Source organism: Babylonia areolata, chromosome 28 (assembly GCF_041734735.1).
Source record: "Babylonia areolata isolate BAREFJ2019XMU chromosome 28, ASM4173473v1, whole genome shotgun sequence".
Classification (NCBI taxonomy): Eukaryota; Metazoa; Mollusca; class Gastropoda; order Neogastropoda; family Buccinidae; genus Babylonia; species Babylonia areolata.
This window is the reverse complement of record NC_134903.1, coordinates 10,242,294-10,265,460: the sequence shown is the minus strand read 5'-3', so window position 1 is coordinate 10,265,460 and position 23,167 is coordinate 10,242,294. Positions and strand designations below refer to the sequence as shown.

Here is a 23,167-nt window from a genome sequence, read left to right as displayed (position 1 = left end):
CAAAACCTCCTGTTCAGACCAGGTCAAAGCCTGATATCCAGCCGCAGTTTTCAGTGGACAGTGACGATGGGTCAGTGGTGGAGCTCAGCAAGGATGGCCATGTCCTCTCCCTGGACAAGCTGAAGTCTTTGCTGAGAGGCCGGAGGTCTGAGTCCCGGCCAAGCTCCCAGACCTCCACGGCCAGCATGTCTTCCCCGGCCCCCATGAAGGCCGTGCACCTCAGCAAGGAGGACCCCTCCCTGCCCAGAGACACCCCCAGGGACCTGAGGATAACCCTGACAGTCATCCTGAAGGAAAAGCACAGACAGGCGGTGATTCGAACCTGTCCAGACCAGCCCAGCGGAAGGTCATCCGAAGACCCCCCACTGCGCCCCAGGCGAGGGAAGGAGGGGAGAAAAGTGTCGCATCGTCTCAGAAGTCGTTGAAGATGGTGGGACAGGGTCTGGAAGAGCCCAGACCCTTGTCAAGGGGAGCTGCAGCGAAGGGGATGGTGGTGGTGGGTGAGGTTGTCAAAGAGAAACCCACATCGCAGCGACCCTCCTCAGCTCCCCACCTCTCGTCCAGGCTCTCATCGTCATCGTTGTCCGGCTCCACCAAGTCTCACAGCAGCTGTGCCGCCACGAGGAAGGGAAAGGGAGCCTCCTGGAAGACAGGCAGCAAAGATTCACTGTCCTCGGCGGATGAGAAGAGGAGTGGTGGTGGTAGTGGTATAGGACGAGAAAGGTCGAGGTCTTCCACAGACATCACCAGAATGAGCAGGGGGGCGAGGGACGAGGGAGCAGACTCTGTCCAGTCACTACGCAGCAATGTGCAGCGTCTGCACCAGGAGGTGTGCCTGAGGGTCAGCCAGGAGGCCTACATCGTCCAGGGCCTCATGAACCACGCCGAAGGCCTCAACGACCACCACAACAACAACGACAGTGACAAACAAACGGCCCAGCAGATCCGACGGCGGCTCAGCTTCGATGAGGACGCTCCACCTCCTTCTTCCGATCCTGCTCAGAACCGACATGTCAGCCATTTGGGGAAATGGATGGGAGTGGGGACAGTGGGCACAGGTGTTGTTGCTGTGTCTGGAACATCCTCCGAAGGTGGTGGTGGTGGTGGTGGTGGTGGTGCAGAGAATCTCCAAAACGGACCTTCGGTCACTCGGTCAGGGAGGAAGGGTCGTAGCTCTTCCGATCATCGAAGGGCGGAGCAAGCCACACACACAACAGACTCCTGGAAGAAGAAGGAGATGCAGGAGGAGGAGGAGGAGGAGGAGAGCAGTTTTCTTGCCAGTGCGGAACGGTTGTCGGAAACGCGAGCGACGAGCACACCGAGGAAGGTGGGTCATCGTCAGCGGCCGGCGTCTTCGTTATCGTCGTTGTCGTCATCGTCGTACGCTGTTGGCGGTGGTGGTGGTAGGGGGAAGGATGCTGTTGTGGAGGGGGACGTGGTGCCGGTCAGGGAGACCAGCAGCAACCTCCGTGCCAGGCGGCCGGCGTCTGTCGGTGCCATCCCTTTCCGTTCGTCTTCGCTGTCGTCGTTGTCTGCTACTGCTTCCGCTTCTGATCTGTGGCCTGGGGGGTTTTCTGGGTGAGTTTGTGTGTGTGTGGGTGGGTGGGTCAGTGTGTGTGTGGGGGGGTGTTTTTGTGGGTGTGTTGGCGGGTGGTGGGTGTTTTTGTGGGTGTAATGTGGATGGGTGGGTGTGAGTGAGTGGTGTTTTTGTGATTGTGTGTTGGGGGTGGGTGTTTTTTGTGTGTGGTGAGAGAGGGGTGGGTGGGAGGGAGGATTGTCACTTTGTGTGTGTGTGTGTGTGTGTGTGGGGTGGGGAGGGATTGTGTGTGTGTGTGTGTGTGTGTTTTGTTGTTTTTTTGTTTGTGTGTGTGTGTTTGTGTGTGTGTGTGTTTGACTGTGTTAGTATAGATGTTTGGTGTGGCTGTGTTATGATATTTAAGTTTGTAAAATACTGTCTCTGCAAGTGCACGTGTTTAATACATGTGTGTGTGTGTGTGTCTGTGTCTGTGTCTGTGTGTCTGTGTATGTGTTTTCTTTTTTTTTTTAATTGTTTGCTTCTTTGCATGAATGGACTTTCGAAAAATTAGTTGACATGAATATAAATATAGTTTAAAATGTCAGTCAGCTGAAATCGTCACCCAGAATATCTGATGCATGTTTTGTTTACAAGCACATGACACACTCCAGCATGAACACACACCACGAAGTCTCATGGCTGCGTATTTACCCCCCCCCCCACACCACACACACACACACACATTGACTTGAACATACACCCACAGCGACCATGTACACACAACATACAAACTATGATTCTTTAATGAAAACACGGTTGTGGTTTCTACGATGAGATGATAGACCAAGTCCCGTACACTTGCAGCATGCATTTAGTACATGTAATAGAACCCACAGCAACAACAACAACAAAAAAGCTTGTCCATGCAAGCAAGCATAACTCTATGGGGGAAAAAAAATCACTTTGATCGTAAAACATCACAGACTGAAGAAAAAAAAAAGTGTGACGCTGTATTCAGCAAATGACGCTTTCTCTCCCCCTGTGTAGAGCAGCCTTATTTTCACACAGAGAAATTTGTTGTGGCAAAAAGTAATACGATATGATGAAATACACCCTGTAAAAAAACCAACAACAAAAAAACCCCCAAAAACTTGTATTTCATATGTATATACGCTGCTGTAATCCACCCTACAGAAAAAGCAGCTTGCAATCTAACACTTCTAGGAGTACACACACACACACACACACACACACACACACACACACACACACAACACACACACACACACACTCCAACATCAACAAACAAACCAAAGAACAAACAACAGCAAAGAAGAAGAAGAAGAAGAAGAAGAAGAAGAAGAAGAAGAAGAAGAAGAAGAAGAAGAAGAAGAAGAAGAAGAAGAAGAAGAAGAAGAAGAACAACAACAACAACAACAACAACAACAACAACAACAACAACAACAACAACAACAACAACAACAACAACAACAACAACAACAACAGCAACAACGCACCTTGTCAACACAACAACAACAGCAACAACAACGCACCTTGTCAACAATGAAGCTGTTTTGCACCTTGGACTAGAATACATTATCAAACATGAGCAGCTATTTTGTACCAGGTATTGAGATTCTAAAGGAGATAGAAAATGATAAGGTAAGGTGCTGTCGAAGCTGCCGCCACCAGGACCATTTGAACTGCCTTCAGAGAACCTGATCTGTTTTCCTGAAAGGGTTAGGGGTGTGGCGAGAAGGGGGTGGAGGGTTTGAGGGGGTGTGGTGGTGGTGGTGGTGGTGGGGTGGGGGTGGGGGGAGTCCAGGCGGTTAAGGAAGGAGAGTTGTGTCGTGTCGTGGATGTGTGTGTGTGTGTGTGTGTGTGTTTGTGTGTGTGTGTGTGTGTGTGTGTGTGTGTGTGTGTGTGTGTGTGTGTGTGTGTGTGTGTGTTTGTGTTTGTTTGTTATGTGTGTTTGTGTGTGTGTGTGTGTGTGTGTGTGTGTGTGTGTGTGTGTTTGTTATGTGTGTGTGTGTGTGTGTGTTTGTTTATTATGTGTGTATGTATGCATGCGTGCGTGTGAGTGTGTGTGTGTGTATGTGTTTGTGTGTGTGTGTTTGTTTGGTATGTGTGCGTGTGCGTGTGCGTGTGTGTGTGTGTGTTTGTTATGTGTGTGTGTGTGTGTGTGTGTGTGTGTGTGTGTTTAGTTGTGTGTGTGTTTGTGTGTGTGTGTGTGTGAAGAATCTGAATCAGAATCAGAATCAATTTTAATGTCAATTAAACCTGAACAAGGTTTATAAGGGGGTTTATGATGGAAAACACCAAGGTAAAGACTTTTTGTTTCACTTCACACAGAAAAAAAACCCAACAAACAAAAAACAGAAAAACAAAACAAACAACGTTTTACTAATAGCATAACCACCTTGTTGCTTAATGAAGACATTCTCAATTAAAGATTGTTTCGATCACTTCACACACCTGAAAAAAAAAAAAAAAAAAAATACAAACATTTCACAGATGGTTTAACTTCCTTGTTGTGGAATAAAGATGTTCTCTAGTAAAGACTGTATTTTTTGCTTATTTCACATAAATGAAGAAATAAAAGACAAAAATTTACTGATGGTTTAACTGTCTTGTTTTCTAAATTAACTTATTAAGACATTTTCAGGTAAGGATTGTTTTGCTCACTTCATGGAACCAGAAGAAAAAAAAAATTGCAGGCGTTTTGCTTGCTCCACATAACCAGATTAAAATTTTTTTTTTTTCACAAGACTTAACCGTCTTGTGACGTATAATGAAGACATTCACAGGTAAACAGTTTTGTTCACTTCACACATAACTGGAAAGGAGCAAGACATACACGGCTTAACCGTTTTCTTACCTGGTCTAATAAAGACATTCTCAAGATTGCCTGCAGGTCTTCTGTTGAGTTTTTAGAGAGCTTGCCATTTTCGGCTGGCAGGAGAGGGGGTTGGTTATTATGACATGGCGTGTCTGTGGTCTTTTATTATGGAGACAAGGTTAATGAAGTTGTGCTCTCGGATGTCACTGAGTACTGGCATTGCTCTGCAGTGTGGTACTGAACTTGTACTGTTACTGGCGTTAGCTTTGGTTTTGTTTGAACTTTGAAAAAAGGTTGGTTCTTTTTTTTTTTTTTTTTTTTTTTTGTCGGGGGTGGGGGTGGGGGGGGGGGAGAGGGTGAGGGGGGGGGGGATTTGGTTGGTTTGGGGAGTGGGTGTTTGTGGGTATGGTCGTGGAGGTGTATTTGTGTTGGAGTGGGGGGGGGCTGGGGGGGGAGGGGGATTGGGAGGGGGGGGGGTTCATGGGGATGTGGTTGTGGGGGGGGGTTGTGTGTAGATGTGGGGGTGGGTTGTATTACGGGGGGTGTTGGTGTGTGGTGGGTGTGTTCGTGTGTCTGGGTTGGTTATGAGGGTGTTGTGTGTGTGTGGGTGTTTGCAACTTGTTCACTGCATTTGTGTGTGTGTGGGGGGGGGGGGGGGGGGGATATGATTATATTATTGATGACTTGCACTAATTTTCTTTGAAGATTAATTTGCTGCAAGTCATCCTGTTGAATGTTTTCACCAAGGTTATGATAATCATATACATATATGTACGTACATATAGGGCTGATTCGTGACTGTTCATCGGAAGCATACCTTCAGGTATATTCAGCAACACTCCTGTACATACAGTAACTGATCAGCAGACTGACAGTGACATACCTGTACATTAGTTCCACTCTTGTGTATGAATACAGTGACATACCTGTACATTAGTTCCACTCTTGTGTATGAATACAGTGACATACCTGTACATTAGTTCCACTCTTGTGTATGAATACAGTGACATACCTGTACATTAGTTCCACTCTTGTGTATGAATACAGTGACATACCTGTACATTAGTTCCACTCTTGTGTATGAATACAGTGACATACCTGTACATTAGTTCCACTCTTGTGTATGAATACAGTGACATACCTGTACATTAGTTCCACTCTTGTGTATGAATACAGTGACATACCTGTACATTAGTTCCACTGTTGTGTATGAATACAGTGACATACCTGTACATTAGTTCCACTGTTGTGTGTGAATACAGTGACATACCTGTACATTAGTTCCACTCTTGTGTATAAATACAGTGACATACCTGTACATTAGTTCCACTCTTGTGTATGAATACAGTGACATACCTGTACATTAGTTCCACTCTTGTGTATAAATACAGTAAACATGCCTGTACGTACAGTAACATACTTGTTGAAATACTTGTTCATACAATGACTTACCTGTGCAAGCAATAATGCACCTGTAACATACACATGTACACATTTGCATATGTACATACAATAACATAAGCATGCATACAAGTGAATAACATACCTGTGCATACAATAACACACCTGTAACACACTTGTAACATACCTGTACATACAATATCACACCTGTAACTCACTTGTACATAAATAACATATGTGTATATATGCAAAAAACCACCTGTACATTCAAGAACACACCTGCACATACATTAACACAGCTACAGCTCGCCTGAATATGAGTAACATGCCTGCGTACAATATCACACATGTATGTGACTACAGTAAGTCATCTGTGCATACAGTAACACACTTGTACAGAATGCAGCAACACCCCTCTTACACACATTTGTATTTGTATTTGTATTCCTTTTTATCACAACAGATTTCTCTGTGTGAAATTCGGGCTGCTCTCCCCAGGGAGAGCCCGTTGCTACACTACAGCGCCACCCATTTTTTTGTATTTTTTCCTGCATGCAGTTTTATTTGTTTTTCCTGTCGAAGTGGATTTTTCTACAGAATTTTGCCAGGAACAACCCTTTTGTTGCCGTGGGTTCCTTTACGTGTGCTAAGTGCATGCTGCACACGGGACCTCGGTTTATCGTCTCATCCGAATGACTAGCGTCCAGACCACCACTCAAGGTCTAGTGGAGGGGGAGAAAATATCGGCGGCTGGGCCGTGATTCGAACCAGCGCCCTCAGATTCTCTCGCTTCCTAGGCAGACGCGTTACCTCTAGGCCATCACTCCACATGTACATACAACTTGTACAGTTTGCAATAACACACCCGCTAACACACATGTACATTCATTACTACACCTGTAACACACCACCGGTGAACACAATAACATACCTATACCTCTACAAGAACACAGACCTCACCTGACAATTGAGCATATAATTTTTCACTGTAGCTTGATGAAGCCTTTTGTACACGAAAGTGTGTCTTCACAAGTGACTGAGAACGTTGATGTTTTTGACTTTTTGCCTTCATTATCAGTTGTTTCGCTTGTCAGTTTAACGACTTCTCTTTTACGAAGTCCTTTAAGTAATTTCCTGTAACTGTATTTAGAGGTTGTTGTTGTTGTTTTTTTTGCTTTTTTTTGTTTTGTTTTTGTTTTTTTCTTCCAAATTTCACCCACATTTTTACCCTCATTTGCCCAGTTTCTCCCAACCCTCCATTCATCCACATCTCCCACCCTTTCTAACCGATAATACTCCGATGTATTCATAAATACTTTAACAAAATGTCTTCAATCACCGATATGTGTGACGGGGACATTAAACAAAGTTCCTCCTCACCTGTACCTGTCACCCGTCCACAGGAGCGAAGCGGCCGACTTCATTGTGTCACAGCTGGGCAACGCCAGCATGGTTCACCTGTTGCAGCAGCTGTACACGGCGGACGATGCCACCCGACAGGCCATCATTCTGAAGGTGACGCATGTGATGTAATGATAATAATAATTGGTATTTATATATCTATATATAGCGTTGCATCTTGTGCAGAGACAAATCAAAGTGCTTTCAAACTAGTTAGTCATTCACACGTATGCACAACTCTGAAACAGAAGAAACTGAAGACAAAGAAGAGGTAGGGGAGGGAGGCTGTCTTTGAAGGAGGTGGGTTTTAAGGCTGTGTGTGTGTGTGTGTGTGTGTGGTGTGTGTGTGTGTGTGTGTGTGTGTGTGTGTGTGTGTGAGTGAGTGAGAGAGAGAGAGAGAGAGAGGAGGGGTCACAAGGGGCTGGGGGTGAGAAGAGAGGTGTGTGTGTGTCTGCCATGAGTGATGTTACACTGTTTTAAGGTAGTATTTTCAGGGAGTTTGTATTGTAACATTTATATGTATACATCATATTCCTGTCTTGTGCATACTAGATGTATCACCAAATATGCTTAGATTTGTAAGAACCACAGGGTATGTACCCTGTAATTGCGCATTATTATTTATTGTTGTTATTCTTATAATGACAACCAAAGAACGAACAGCGCTTGTGCCTGGATATATGTGAACTTCATATCCTCATCCTCGTGTGGGTGTTCTATGAGATGATTATTCTTCTAAGACTGGTTTTCCACTCGTGTGTTGATTTATTTTTTGTCCCCATTATCCTTTTTGTTTATGTGCAAAATTATGATGATGGGGGAAAAAGAGAAGAAAAAAAAAGAATGAAGCTTAGTGGGTGTATTATTATCATTAGTAGTAGCAGATACTGATAATAATGATAATGATAATGTTGATGATAATAGTAATGATAATATTGATAATAATGCACTGCTGCTTCTGCTACTACTATCTGAGCGTGCTGGTTCGAATCTTGGCTCTGTCACCGGTATTTTCTCCCCCTCACACTAGACCTTGAGTGGTGGTCTGGATGCTATTCATTCGGATGGAACAGTAAACTGAGGTCCTGTGTGCAGCATGCACTTAGCACACGCAAAAGAACCCACAGCAACAAAAGGGTTGTCCCTGGCAAAATTCTGTAGAAAAATCCACTTCCATAGGAAAAAAAACAAAAACAAATAAAACTGCACACAGGAAAAAATAGAGAAAAATTTCACACAGAGAACTCTGTTGTGACAAAAAAAGAGAAATACAAATACAATGCCACCGCCACCACCGCTGCTGCTGCTGCTGCTGTTACTGATAAAAAGAAGGAGAAGAAGAAGAGAGTATTTATTTGTTAACATTGTGAATTCAGCAAGACTTTCTCCACTGTAATCAAATTCTAGCCCAGATGGATGGGACCCAGATGGACAACAAGCTGTTCCAAATCCGTCCAGACCTAAAAGAGACCCTCCCATCGGGGGTGAAGAACAGAAAGGAGGAGTCTGTGCTTTGCAGACTGCATGCGGGGCACACTTTTTTTTTTTTATTCATTCTTACTTGTTGAAGGGGGAAGAGGCCCCTCGATGTATTCCCTGTGATGAGCCTCTCACCCTGAAACACATGCTCCTTGACTGTTGGGATCTGCATGACGTTAGACACAGACATTACACGGCGGTTTCTTTGAAGACCTTGTTTCGTGATGTCCCTCCATGGGCGCTGATGGACTTCTTGAAAGAAGTGAACATTTTAAATGAGATTTGAAGGTTTTAAACTATGGAACGTTTTTTTAAAACTTGGAGTGGAAAGCTTAAAGTGGTGACTTGTTTTTATTGTTTGTTCTTTTACCATTGTAGTAGTTATTAACGTGGCGATAGCCTTGAGATGGCCTTAGTGGTCGGCGAGGCTCTAAGCACCATAATTTCATTTCATTTCAGATGGTTGGGACAGCAGTTGCCTCCTTTGCTGTTCTGATGGTCATAGTCAGACATGACTGCTTGTCATACATTTTCTGGTTCTGTTGTGATGTGGGTTGATTGTGATACGTTACTTAAAAAAAAAAAAAAAAATCCTACAGAGTATTTGTATTTGTATTTCTTTTTATCACAACAGATTTCTCTGTGTTAAATTCGGGCTGCTCTCCCCAGGGAGAGCGCGTCGCTACACTACAGCGCCACCCACTTTTTTTGTATTTTTTCCTTCGTGCAGTTTTATTTGTTTTTCCTATTGAAGTGGATTTTTCTACAGAATTTTGCCAGGAACAACCCTTTTGTTACCGTGGGTTCTTTTACGTGTGCTAAGTGCATGCTGCACACGGGACCTCGGTTTATCGTCTCATCCGAATGACTAGCGTCCAGACCACCACTCAAGGTCTAGTGGAGGGGGAGAAAATATCGGCGGCTGAGCCGTGATTCGAACCCACGCGCTCAGATTCTCTCGCTTCCTAGGTGGACGCGTTACCTCTAGGCCATGACCCCCCCTTCAGTAGGAAGGGGCATTCTAACGACATGAAAAGAATCACAGCACTTTCAGATTCACACACACATGATTATATTTCTAACTCTGAAGACGAAGGGTGCAAGGCTGAAGAAAACTGACAGTGTATTTACTTATCCACTTCAAGGATGCGTCTTTGGGTGTGTTGCTCTAATTACCTGACCAACACTGCAAGTGTCTGTATCTCTCGGGCCTGGTTAACACCGGGATATCATTATGACAGGAAGCGTAGAGTACAGCCTTGTCACGCAGTCCCAAACCAAAATGGACCTCCATAGCAACATCGTCGTCATCATCGTCATCCTCCTTCTCCTTCATCGTCATCAATATAAACAACTTCGTAGAAAGAAAAGGACCTCCATAGCAACATCGTCATCATCATCGTCATCCTCCTTCTCCTTCATCGTCATCAATATAAACAATGTTAGCAACATTGTCATCATCATCGTCATCCTCCTTCTCCTTCATCGTCATCAATGTAAACATTGTCATCATCATCGTCATCCTCCTTCTCCTTCATCGTCATCAATGTAAACATTGTTTATATTGATGACGATGAAGGAGAAGGAGGATGACGATGACGATGTTGCTGTGGATGTCCTTTTCTTTCTACGAAGTAAAGGTGGGTGTGGATGCTGAATTCTGGAAGTGACCCACACTCTGCTATCGTCATTTGTTCATGTTTCAGGCCCAGTACTTTAAGCACTGGCAGAGGACGGTGCAGTCTCTGAAGCAGCAGCGGCAGATATATGCGGAGTCCCTGAAAAGGTGAATGAACCACATTGGCATCCGTGGGAGAAAGGAAGAACAGCAATTACGAAACAGAAAGGGCTCAGTTTGTTATTAGAGCGCGTTGTTTAGGAGTTTGCACCATTTTTTTTTTCTCAAGGCCTGACTAAGCGCGTTGGGTTACGCTGCTGGTCAGGCATCTGCTTGGCAGATGTGGTGTTGCGTATATGGATTTGTCCGAACGCAGTGACGCCTCCTTGAGCTACTGAAACTGAAACTTGCACCATAAAAAGTACTATACATCATCATCATCATCATCATTGTTATGATTATTATGACTGTAATAACTATGATAATGGTGATTTTGATGATGATTATTCTCATATTATTTACTTACATGAAGTAGTGAAGAAAATGAGTGTTGCTGAATATTTTATTAGTTATTTTAAGGCCCAATGCTCGATTTATGTCACAGATTGATTGATTGATATGGATATTTCTATAGCGCCTATCCTTGGTCAGAGACCAAGCTCTAAGTGCTTTACATACACGGGGACATTTGCACCACAGGCTGCCTACCTGGGTAGAGCCGACTGACGGCTGCCACTGGGCACTCATCATTTGTTTCCTGTGTCATTCAATCAGATTTCAGACGCACACACATACACACTCAGACAGACATGTAACATTTTATGTGTATGACCGTTTGTTTGTTTTTTTATTTACCCCACCATGTAGGCAGCCATACTCCGTTTTCGGGGGTGTGAATGCTGGGTATATTCTTGTTTTCATAACCCACCGAACGCTGTCATGGATTACAGGATCTTTAACATGCGTATTTGATCCTCTGCGTGTGCATACACACGAAGGGGGTTCATGCACTAGCAGGTCTGCACATATGTTGACCTGGGAGATCAGAAAAATCTCCACCCTTTACCCACCAGGTGCACTGAGATTCGAACCCAGGACCCTCAGATTGAAAGTCCAGCGCTTTAACCATTCGGCTTACAGTTTGGCCAGCAGCAAAATGAGAGCTGAGTGATCAATGCTTTCTCCTTTCCAGTAGGAAGTAATTTACAGTCTTTTATGAAGGACTATGACTCTCAAACTAGCAGGCAGGATTGCACTGGCTCTTAGTGCTGCAGCCTAGGGGGCTAGGCCTTTGGGAACCATCCCATCGCCAGCTGTCCTAAAGCCCTCTTGGCTGAGAGAGTGGGGATGTAACTTGGGGCAAGACTTTCTCCACTGTAATCAAATTCTAGCCCACATGGTTGGGACAGCAGTTGCCTCCTCTGCTGTTTTGATGGTCATAGTCGGACACAATTGACTATCATACATTTTCTTGTTCTCTTGTGATGTGATACGTTGCTTAAAAAAAAAAAAAAAAAAAATCCTACAGAGTGACCTCCCCTTCTGTAGGAAGGGGCACTCAGGCCTTCTGTAACAGTGCCTGGTGGGTAAAGTGTGGAGATTTTTTTCCGATTTCCCAGGTCCACATATGAGCAGACCTGCTAGTGCCCGAATCCCCTTCGCATGCAGAAGATCAAATACACACGTTAACAATCCTGTAATCCATGTCAGCGTTTTGTGGGTCATTAAAACAGCAACATACCTGGCATGCACACCCCTGGAAACGGAGTGTGGCTGCCTACATGGCAGGGTGAATAAATAAAACAGTCATACACAAAAAAATGTTACATGTCTGTCTGAGTGTGTATGGGTGCGTGCCTGAAATCTGATTGAATGACACAGGAAAGGAATGATAAGCACATAATGGCAGCTGTCCTCTCCCCTCGGTTCCCCCTCCCCCACCACTTTACCCACCATTCTTCTAAATTTTCTTCTTCTTCTTCGTGTTTTTCTTCTATTAGGCCAGTTACTCTGGTGATAATAAATTTAATCTCATGTTAATATTGATATTACTATATTATGTACTGTTTGTTTATTTGCTTTATTTCATTATTTCATTACTTACTGTTTATGAATGTTATTTGATACAAGTCATAATATGGTTCATCAGCCGTCATGATAAAATTGAAGTGCAACGTTGTGAGCACAGTATAAGCTTTAAGCTTGTTGATGCTCTTTTGTCATTCATTGCATTGTAATCATGTGTATTGTTGAATAATTAAAGATTATTAAAACCATCAGCTGTCAGTCGGCTCTACCCAGGTAGGCAGCCTGTTGTTGCAAATGACGCCGTGTTTCTAAAGTACTTAGAGCTCAGTCTCCGGCCGAGGATAGGCGGTCTCCGGCCGAGGATAGGCGATCTCTGGCCGAGGATAGGCGGTCTCTGGCCGAGGATAGGCGCTGTATAAAATCAGATTAATTCGAATCAAATTGGAAAATGAAAAAAAAAAAAAAATTTTTTTAATCGTTTTCATTTCTGCCTACCAATCCCTCCCCCTTCCTCCACAGGGCCCACAAGTACCTCATCAGCCGACTCCAGCGCCGCTGTTTCCTCCACTGGCGGGGGGCAGCGGATGCCAGCCGGAAGGACCGGATGGCGGAAGGCATCCACCGGCAGCACATGCTGCGGAAGGGCCTGCAGGGCTTCCGATGGGCCATCCTGCGCTCCAAGCACCAGATCCGAACCCTGCAGATGAGGGTCAGTGCCCTGGTGACCAGGACCGCTTTTGACAAGGTGGGTGGTGGTGGTGGTGGTGGTGGTGTTGGTGGTGGTGTTGGTGGTGGTGGCGGTGGTGGTGGTGGTGGTGGTGGTGTGTTCGGGGTGTGAGTTTGTGTGTGTGTGTGTGTGTGTGTGTGTGTGTGTTTGACAAGGTGGTGGGGTGTGTTGTTGTTTGGTGGATGTGTGTGTGTTGTGTGTGTGTTTGTTGTGTATGTGTGTATGTGACAGCATGTGTGTGTGTGTGTGTGTGTGACGGCGCATGCGCACGTGTGTGTGTGTGTGTGTGTGTCTGTGTTTGACAAAGTGGTGGGATGTGTTGTTGTGGTCTGGTGTGTGTGTGTGTGTGTGTGTGTGTGTGTGTGTGTGTGTGACTTAGAGAGAGAGAGAGAGAGAGAGAGAGGGTGAGTGTATGTGTATGTGTGTGTGTGTGTATTTGCATGATTGTGAGTGTGCAGGCTTGTTTGAATGTGGAATATCATATTGAATGCATATATATATATATATATATATATATATATATATAGAGAGAGAGACACACACACACACACACACATACACTCACACATATATACAAATATCTGTATTTTCTTTTTCTTCTTCTCCCTCTTCTTCTCCTCTTCCTCCTCTTTCTCCTTCTTCTTGGTAATGTCAGTATTTCAGTTATCAACATTTCTCTGTTTCCAGTGGCAAGCGCAGTTCGAGTCTCGAAGGGAGGAGCGCCTTTGCAAGGCTTTCCGACGATGGCGAGAATACGCCTATGAAGAAAAGATGTACGTTGCACTGCCCATCGTAGCACTGAACAACAGCATGTTGTGATAATGTTGGCACAGTAACAGCTTGCACAACACTCGGCTAATATCACAGATTGACATAAGTTTACATCTGGGCCAACAGCAAAGTGAGAGCTGTATTATCAATGGTTTCTCCAGTCAATGGGAAACCATTTACAGCTAAGTCTTTTGTGAAGGACTGTGACTCTCAAATTAGGAGGCAAAATTGCACTGGCTCTTAGTGCTGCAGCTTTGCGGGCTAGTTGGCCTTTGGGAACCATCCCAACGCCGACAGTCCTAAAACCGTCTTGGCCGAGAGAGTGGGGATGTAACTTGGGCAAGACACTCTCCACTATAATCAAATTCTGGCCCAAATAGTCGGAACAGGAGTTGCCTCCTCTGCTGTTCTGATGGTCATAGTCGGTCACGACTGACTATCATATATATATATATTGCTCTCAGTGGCTGAACGTCTATGGGTGTGGAGTTTGACTGGTCTGTGTGTGTGTGTGTGTGTGTGTGTGTGTGTGTGGTGGAGGGGAGTAGAAAGTGTTGCTGTGTCAGTGTGTGTGTGAGTGATTTTACTGAGTGTGTGGATGACTGTACTGAGTGTGTGAGTGACTTTTAGAGATTGCATAGAATTTTAGATTGATTTATTGCCATGATATATGTAGCATAGAATTTTATATTGACTTATTGGTGTGATATATGTAGCATAGAATTTTATATTGATTTATTGCTATGATATATGTAGCATAGACTTTTATATTGATTTATTGCTGTGATATATGTAGCATAGAATTTTATATTGATTTATTGCCATGATATATGTAGCATAGCATTTTATATTGATTATATTGCCGTGATATATGTAGAATATAATTTTATATTGATAATATTGCCATGATATATGTAGCATAGAATTTTATATTGATTTATTGCCGTGATATATGTAGCATAGAATTTTATATTGATATATTGCCGTGACATATGTAGCATAGAATTTTAGAATTTTATATTGATATATTGCCGTGACATATGTAGCATAGAATTTTATATTGATTATATTGCCATGATATATGTAGCATAGAATTTTATATTGATTTATATTACCATGATATATGTAGCATAGGATTTTTATTGCTGTGATATATGTAGCATAGAATTTTATATTGATTTATTGCCGTGATATATGTAGCATAGAATTTTATATTGATCTATTACTGTGATATATGTAGTGTGTGTGTGTGTGTGTGTTCCATGACCTTTATGGAACTGTTGGCTGTGGGAAAAAAACAAAAAAAACCCTCCCCCTCCCCAACCCCTAAAAAAAAAACCCCCACAACAACCCCATACACACAGTCAAACAAAAAAACCTTTGATTCTCAACTCTTTGCAGTGTGCGTGAGAAGCAGAAAGACCAGAACGAGAAGCTGGTGTGTGTGACGATGCTTCTGTGGAGAGAGGCGTACGATCGCCGCATGAAGGAGAACGTGGCCGATAAGTACCTCAGGTTAGAACTTGCTGCTTTCACCTTGGCTGTCTGTGTGTGTGTGTGTGTGTGTGTGTACGTGTTTGTTGCAGGTTGAAGTGTGATAATCCTTTGTTGCGGTGTTGAGGTGTCGAAATGTTTTGGTGGGGTGGTCGTGTTTGTGTGTGTGTGTGTGTTATTGTTAACAACTGAGATTTGTTAATGTTTCTGTGATTTAAAAATTATTAACTTGTTCCACTCCAGGTACGAGTTAATTTGCATTATGATTACTTTTCCTGTGGATCAGCTGTGGGTGTTCTCGCACCGACACACTGTTCCTGTTTAGTTTATTCTTGCTTGGTACAGTTGGCATTTTAAGCTGAACCATTTCCAGATTCCGGAAGCGTGAAAACAAAGCTTTGTTCAACCTGTCAAATCAACAATTCTTCATTGATTTTCACTGTTTTAGTGAACCGCTCTATTTTTTATTATTTTTATTATTTATTTATTTTTTTTAAACTGCAGTGGTCTCATGTAGTTCTGCTCCAGGGGAGTTGTAGCATCATGGAGTTGTTGGGTAGAACAAGTTAAATGGTGATAACATGAATGTGTTGTTGGGTAGAGCAAGTTAAATGGTGATAATATGAATGTGTTGTGGGGTAGAACAAGTTAAATGGTGATAACATGAATGTGTTGTTGGGTAGAGCAAGTTAAATGGTGATAATATGAATGTGTTGTGGAGTAGAACAAGTTAAATAATGATAACACGAATGTGTTTGTGGGATAGAACAAGTTAAACGGTGATAATATGAATGTGTTGTGGGGTAGAACAAGTTAACTGGTGAAAACATGAATGTGTTGTGGGATAGAACAAGTTAAATGCTGATAACATGAATGTGTTGTGGTGTAGAACAAGTTAAATGGTGATAACATGAATGAGTTGTGGGGTAGAACAAGTTAAATGGTGAAAACATGAATGTGTTGTGGTGTAGAACAAGTTAAATGGTGATAATATGAATGTGTTGTGGGATAGAACAAGATAAATGGTGATAACATGGATGTGTTCTGGGGCAGAACAAGTTAAATGGTGATAATATGAATGTGTTGTGGGGTAGAACAAGTTAACTGGTGAAAACATGAATGTGTTGTGGGATAGAACAAGTTAAATGCTGATAATATGAATGTGTTTGTGGGATAGAACAAGTTAAATGGTGATAATATGGATGTGTCGTGGGATAGAGCAAGTTAAATGGTGATAATATGAATGTGTTCTGGGGCAGAACAAGTTAAATGGTGATAACATGAATGTGTCGTGGGATAGAGCAAGTTAAATGGTGATAATATGAATGTGTTGTGGGATAGAACAAGTTAAATGGTGATAATATGAATGTGTTGTGGGATAGAACAGGATAAATGGTGATAATACGAATGTGTTGTGGGATAGAGCAAGTTAAATGGTGATAATATAAATGTGTTGTGGAGTAGAACAAGTTAAATGGTGATAATATAAATGTGTTGTGGGCTAGAACAAGTTAAATGGTGATAATATGAATGTGTTGTGGGGTAGTACAAGTTAAATGGTGATAATATGGATGTGTTGTGGGATAGAACAAGTTAAATGGTGATAATATGAATGTGTTGTGGGATAGAACAAGTTAAATGGTGATAATATGAATGTGTTGTGGGATAGAACAAGTTAAATACTGATAACATGAGTGTATAAAACATTTAGAATTAAATGCTTCAAATTTCATAACAAGATTATTAGATTTGTTGCATGAAGTTTAAATGTGTTATAAGAGGCTATGTGAAAAACATTCTATACAACATGGCTAATTTTTAATGTCATAGAATGGTATGCTTTTGAATATGTTAACATTGTGAATTCAGCATTGATATTTTAATTCTACAAACATAAAAAAAACTTATTACAGAAATTGAAACTTAGTATTCAAAACTTCTCTTGCACACTGTTTTATTTGCATCAGTTGCTTCAGGGTCTTTTAGTTGTGGTATGGGTTGAAAATGCTTTGGTGTTTAATTTGGTGGTATATTTGGGGTTGAAAATTGCTTTGGTATTAACTATTGCTCATATATTTGGGATTGAAAATGCTTTGGTGTAAGTTGCTTATATATTTGGGGCTGAATATGCTTTGGTGTTTCATTTGCTCATGTATTTGAGGTCTGAAATGCTTTGATGTTTAATCTTGTCAGATATATTTGGGGTTGAAGATGCTCTGGTGTTTAATTTTGTCATATATATATTTGGATGAAAATGCTTTGGTGTTTCATTTGGTCTTTATGTTTGTGGTTGAAAATGCTTTGATTATGTATTTGGGGTTGGAGATGCTTTGGTTATATATTTGGTGTTGAAAATGCTTTGGACATATATTTGGGGTTGAATTTTGTCATATATTTGGGGCTGAAAACACTGAAGCGTTTAATTTTGTCACATATTTTCAAAATTCCCGGGTGTCTAATTTGTTCATATTATTTTAGGGGTCGAAAACACTTTGATGTTTATTTTTCTCATATATTTAGGGTTCCAGTGCTTTGTTCTTTTTGATTTTTGTCCTACATTATGTGGTGTAGCATGTATGGATTTGTCCGAACGCAGTGACACCTCCTTGAGCTACTGACACTGATACTGATACTGCTGCTGGTCAGGCATCTATCTGCCTAGCAAATATGGTGTGGCATATACATGGACTTGTCCAAACACAGTGACACCTCCTTGAGAAACTGAAACGGAAACTCTTCATTTTGGGTTTTTTTTTTCTCATGGTATTGTTCCAGCAAAGTAGAACGCACCACACACACAAAAAAAAGTGCTCAAAATTGGCACTGTGCTTCAGTTGATGCGATGTTGAGCTCATTTCACCAAGTCAAGTGTAACAGCCGAGGGGTTAATTTTGTTCTATATTTGGGGTTGAAAAATGCTTCAGTGTTTAAATCTCTTATATTTTTGGGTGGTGGAAAATGCTTTGGTGGTTGAAATCGTCACAGTATCATCAGCAGGCTGGGTACATGAATGAGTGATGTGGATATTTGTACAGCACCTATCCTTGGTCGTACACCAAGCTCTAAGCGCTTTACAAACACGGGGTCATTTGCACAACAGGATGCCAACCTGGGTAGAGCCGACTGACGGCTGCCGTTTGGTGCTGATCATTCGTTTCCTGTGTCATCCAGTCAGGTTTCAGCCACACACACATGCATACCCATACAGACATGTAACATTTTATGTGTATGACCGTTTTGATTATTTACTCCGCCATATAGGTAGCCATACTCCATTTTCAGGGGTGTGCACGCCAGGTATGTTCTTTTTCCATAACCCACCAAACGCTGACAGGGATTACAGGATCTTTAACATGCGTATTTGATCTTCTGAGTACGTATACACACGGAGGGTGTTCAGGCACTAGCAGGTGTGCACATATGTAGACCTGGGAAATCGGAAATCTGCACCTGTATCCACCAGGTGCCAGTAGTGAGATCCGAATGCAGGACCCTCAGATTGAAAGTCCAGCGCTTTAACCACTCGGCTGTTGTGCCTGTCAGTGAATGATCTCTTTGAATGTTTTGGCAGTCTTCTCTTTTCCAAATCAGATAATGGCATCGCTTGAAAGTGACCTCTTTCCTGTCCTGTGTCGGATGAGTACATTCACATCAACAGTGACTGCTTACCTGAAGTGTTAGCCATGTCGTCTTCACTGAATCAGATCAAGCCATTCACGCCAGCGCTGTCCTGTTTCCCTTGAAGCAAATAATCCAGTCAGTTACACCAGCTGTCCCCACTTTCCGTTGAATCGGCTCAACCCATTCACATCAGCATTGTCCTTTTCCCTAAACCGAACCGCACCAGCACATTCTTGCTTGTCTGTCATCCTAAGAAATAATTTTAGTATTAAAAAAAAAAAAAAAAGAAAAAAAAGAGGAGATAAAGAAAGCCTTGTTGTGCCTTGTTCTCTGAATCGAATGAACCAGTCATTTATTTTTCCAGCAATCCACATGAGCCCTTTTTCTGCTAAAACCAAACCTTCCACCCTTAGTCTTGTGGTGGCGGTGGTTGTCAGACTCTTGTTACTGCAGTGTTTGACACTTTCAGGCAATGTTTTCTTCCTGAGCCTTGACTTAAGATTAACTCTCTCCACACGAACGGCGAAAGAGACGACGCTAACAGCGTTTCACCCCAATTACCATCATCAAAATATTGCAAGCGGAAGGCTCTTATACTGAAGAGGTGAATGTTGACAAAGAATACCACAATTCTGACGACGGAAGCTAAAGGTTGGGTTATTCAGACACCCACTGGACATCCGAGGGGTCTGTGTAGAGGAGAAGAGAGGACTGGCCGTACTGAGTGAGTTAACACGTCTTATTCGTGGATAAGATTAGTTACAGAACCAGCAGGCATTTTCTAGCATTTACTATCAATGCAGCGCAAGCCCACTGAAACAGTATTGATGAATAGGGAAAAAAAAGGAGATAAATTTGTTTGGAAGAAGGTTTAAAAATCTGATCGCCACACAGATGTAAACAAAAACTCCCTTACTCATGTGATCAGTCAGTCATAAACCTTACAGCCAATTCTGTTTATGTGTTTAGGGAGCAGCAATACATGTAGTCAGGACCATAGTTAGACCATATAGTGATGGGCACAATAGTCGAATGGTTAAATTGTTGGACTTTCCATGTGCAACATGCACTTGGCGCCCAGAAATAGAACCCATGGGAACCTAAGGGTCCCTGGTTCGAATCTCAGTGGATAAAGGGTAGAGATTTGTCCGATCTACCTGGTCAACAGATGTGCAGACCTGATAGTGCCTGAACCCCCTTCATGTGTTTATGCACACAGAAGATCAAATACGCATGTTAAAGATCCTGTAATCCATGTCAGCATTCATTGGGTTATGGAAACAGGAACATACCCAGCATGCACACCCCAGAAAACGGAGTATGGCTGCCGACATGGCCAAGTAAATAAACAAAACGGTCACACATGTAAAATGTTACATGTCACTCTGAGTGTGTGTGTGTGCAAGTGCTTGAAATCTCATTGAATGACACAGGAAACGAATGATGAGCGCCTGATGGCAGCCTGTCATTGGGCCTCTACCTTGCTCGGCAGCCTGTTGTGCAAATGACTCCATGTTTGTAAAACACTTAAGCTTGGTCCCTGACTGTGGACAAGCGCTGAGGTAACGCGTCCGCATTGGAAGCAAGAGAATCTGAGGGCGCTGGTTTGAATCACTGCTCAGCCACCGATATTTTCTCCCCCTCCACTAGACCTTGAGTGGTGGTCTGGACACTAGTCATTTGGATAAGATGATAAACCAAGGTCCCGTGTGCAGCATGCACTTAGCGCACATAAAAGAACCCACTGCCACAAAAGGGTTGTTCCTGGCAGAATTCTGTAGAAAAATCCACTTCGGTAGGAAAAACAAATAAAACTGCACGCAGGAAAAAATACAGAAAAATTGGTGGCGCTGTAATGTAGCGACGCGCTCTCCCTGGGGAGAGAAGCCCCAATTTCACACCGAGAAATCTGTAGTGATAAAAAGAAATACAAAATACAAAGTATCCCTATCACACAGCACCATGCCGGAATGGGGCCTTGGAACTTCAACCACTGGACGGGAAGTCCAGTAACGGGCTAAGAGCTTGGTTTCCGACCAAGTTCCAGGTGCTGTGTAAGCGTCCGTATCATTCATTTTCCTTGTTCTGAAAACAAGGCGTGCGCTTTTGTGTTGTCGTGACTAATGTTCCCTTGCCATGTTCGTGGACGTGGTGGTGGTTGTGGTGGTGGTTGCACTGGCCTAATCCTTAACCCCCTGGTTGCTAACCATTGCAGACGCACTTCCCTGCTGCAGTCATGGCGTGTCTGGCGCCAGTTCACTAACTCGGCCAAGGAAAAGGCCTACAGACACTCTCTGGCTTTGTGAGTGGTTGCGGCTGTGTCTCTGTGTGTGTGTGTGTCGGGTGTTCTGATTGGCTGAAATAGTGGTGTGTGTGTGTGTCGGGTGTTCTGATTGGCTGAAATAGTGGTGTGTGTGTTTGTGTGTGTGTGTGTGTGTGTGTGTCGGGTGTTCTGATTGGCTGAAATAGTGGTGTGTGTGTTTGTGTGTGTGTGTGTGTGTGTGTGTCGGGTGTTCTGATTGGCTGAAATAGTGGTGTGTGTATGTGTGTGTGTGTGTGTGTGTGTGTGTGTCATGGGTTTTGATTAGCTGAAATTTGGTGTCTTTTTGTGTGTATGTGTGTGTCAGGTGGTGTTCTGATTGGCTGAAATATTGGTGTGTGTGTGTAGTATTAATAGGCTGAAACTGAATTAAAAAAAAAAAAGTTTTGACTGGGTGAAATTTGATTAACATGAGTGGATTGGTGAACTGGAATTTAACAGAAAGAAATTTCAAATGGAAGAAAATGGAATTCAGGTAAGTAAATATTTTGAAAAAAATAATTAAATAGAAATTAAGATTAAAAAAAAAAATCTTGAATTGAGACTTTAAAAGTCCTAATGACCTGTGTTTTAGAATTTGTCCATGAAGTCTGGTAGGTTGATTGCAATTTGTACTTACGATTGTTTGAATGTAGACTTTTATACGAGCTTTGGTAAACATTGTCCCATATCGTTGTTTGCATCTAACATTGATTTTGTAAGGTTGCAAGCTTATGAGGATTGATATGAACTGCAAGTGGATGGTTTAAGTAATCTTTATTTATTCAACAATGCACATGATTACAATGCAATGAATGACAAAAGAGCAGCTTATACTGTGCTCACAACGTTGCACTTCAATTTTATCATGACGGCTGATGAACCATATCATGACTTGTATCAGATAACATTCATAAACAGTAAGTAATGAAATAATGAAATAAAACAAATAAACAAACAGTAAATAATATAGTAAAATAAAGCTAATATCGATATTAACATGAGATTAAATTTATTATCACCAGAGTAATTGGCCTAATAGAAGAAAAACACAAAGAAGAAGAAGAAGAAAATTTAGAAGAATGGTGGGTAAGGTGGTGGGGGAGGGGGAACAGAAATTCTAACAAGTGGATTGAAGATTGTGTTTGAAGGGTGTCCAGAGGCTTGCATGATAGCATTTGGCAGGTTTGTTGTGTTGCGTTGTGAGGAGCTACTGTGTGGGACTAAGTGTTTATTTATTTATTTTTTTTATCATTCTGAATGGAAGTCTCCATTCGTTCGTTCTTTAGTTTAACGTCTTTTCACTGTAAGTGATATCAGACGAGGGAAGGAAAAAAATCGAGTGGGAGGAGGGGGAGGGGGTGGGTGGGGAATTACTGTGTACGCATACGAGTAAGTGAAAGTGTGTGTGTGTGTGTGTGAAAATTATTGATTTAAGTTTTGTTTTTAAAAAAAAGTCTCCATGTATTGATTATTGTTATTTCCTTTCCTTGTTTGAAAAGTCAGAACTTTTAAAAAAAAATTTATTATTTTATTTTTTAGAAATTGAATGGTCAGTCTGCACTAAGAGGTTTGAGGTCTTTTGAATTATATTGATATTCTGTCTGATTGCAAGTGTCCTGTCCTGTCTGTCTGTTTCTTTATCTTTACCAGTAATCTTACTCACCACTACCTCTGTCTAATCTGTGTGTGTGTTGGTGGGTTTGGGTGTGTGTTTGTGCATATGTTGTGTTTGTGAGAGTGTGTGGGTGTGTGTATGTGCATATGTTGTGTTTGTGAGTGTGTGTGGGTGTGGGAGTGGGTGTGTGTATGTACATATATGTGCATATGATGTGTGTGTGAGTGTGTGTGTGTGTGTGTGTGTGTGTGTATGCATATGTTGTGTGTGGGTGTGGGTGTGTGTATGTGCATATGTTGTGTGTGTGTGTGTGCATGTGCACATACACACGTCTCTCCTTTTATATCTCCCCCCC

General features: G+C 42.4%; 1 protein-coding gene across 1 annotated transcript in view; it reads left to right on the top strand.

Annotated features, from left to right (window-relative positions):
• Positions 1–299: 299 nt before the first annotated feature.
• The window catches only part of LOC143302115 (uncharacterized), a 69,582-nt gene continuing 46,714 nt past the window's right edge, over positions 300–23,167 (top strand). The window contains exons 1-7 of the mRNA XM_076616654.1: positions 300–1,578; positions 7,160–7,271; positions 10,343–10,422; positions 12,802–13,027; positions 13,697–13,782; positions 15,182–15,295; positions 21,111–21,197. Coding sequence (XP_076472769.1) covers positions 428–1,578; positions 7,160–7,271; positions 10,343–10,422; positions 12,802–13,027; positions 13,697–13,782; positions 15,182–15,295; positions 21,111–21,197 — 1,856 coding nt within the window. The 5' untranslated portion in view covers positions 300–427. The remainder of the gene's footprint in view (positions 1,579–7,159; positions 7,272–10,342; positions 10,423–12,801; positions 13,028–13,696; positions 13,783–15,181; positions 15,296–21,110; positions 21,198–23,167) is intronic.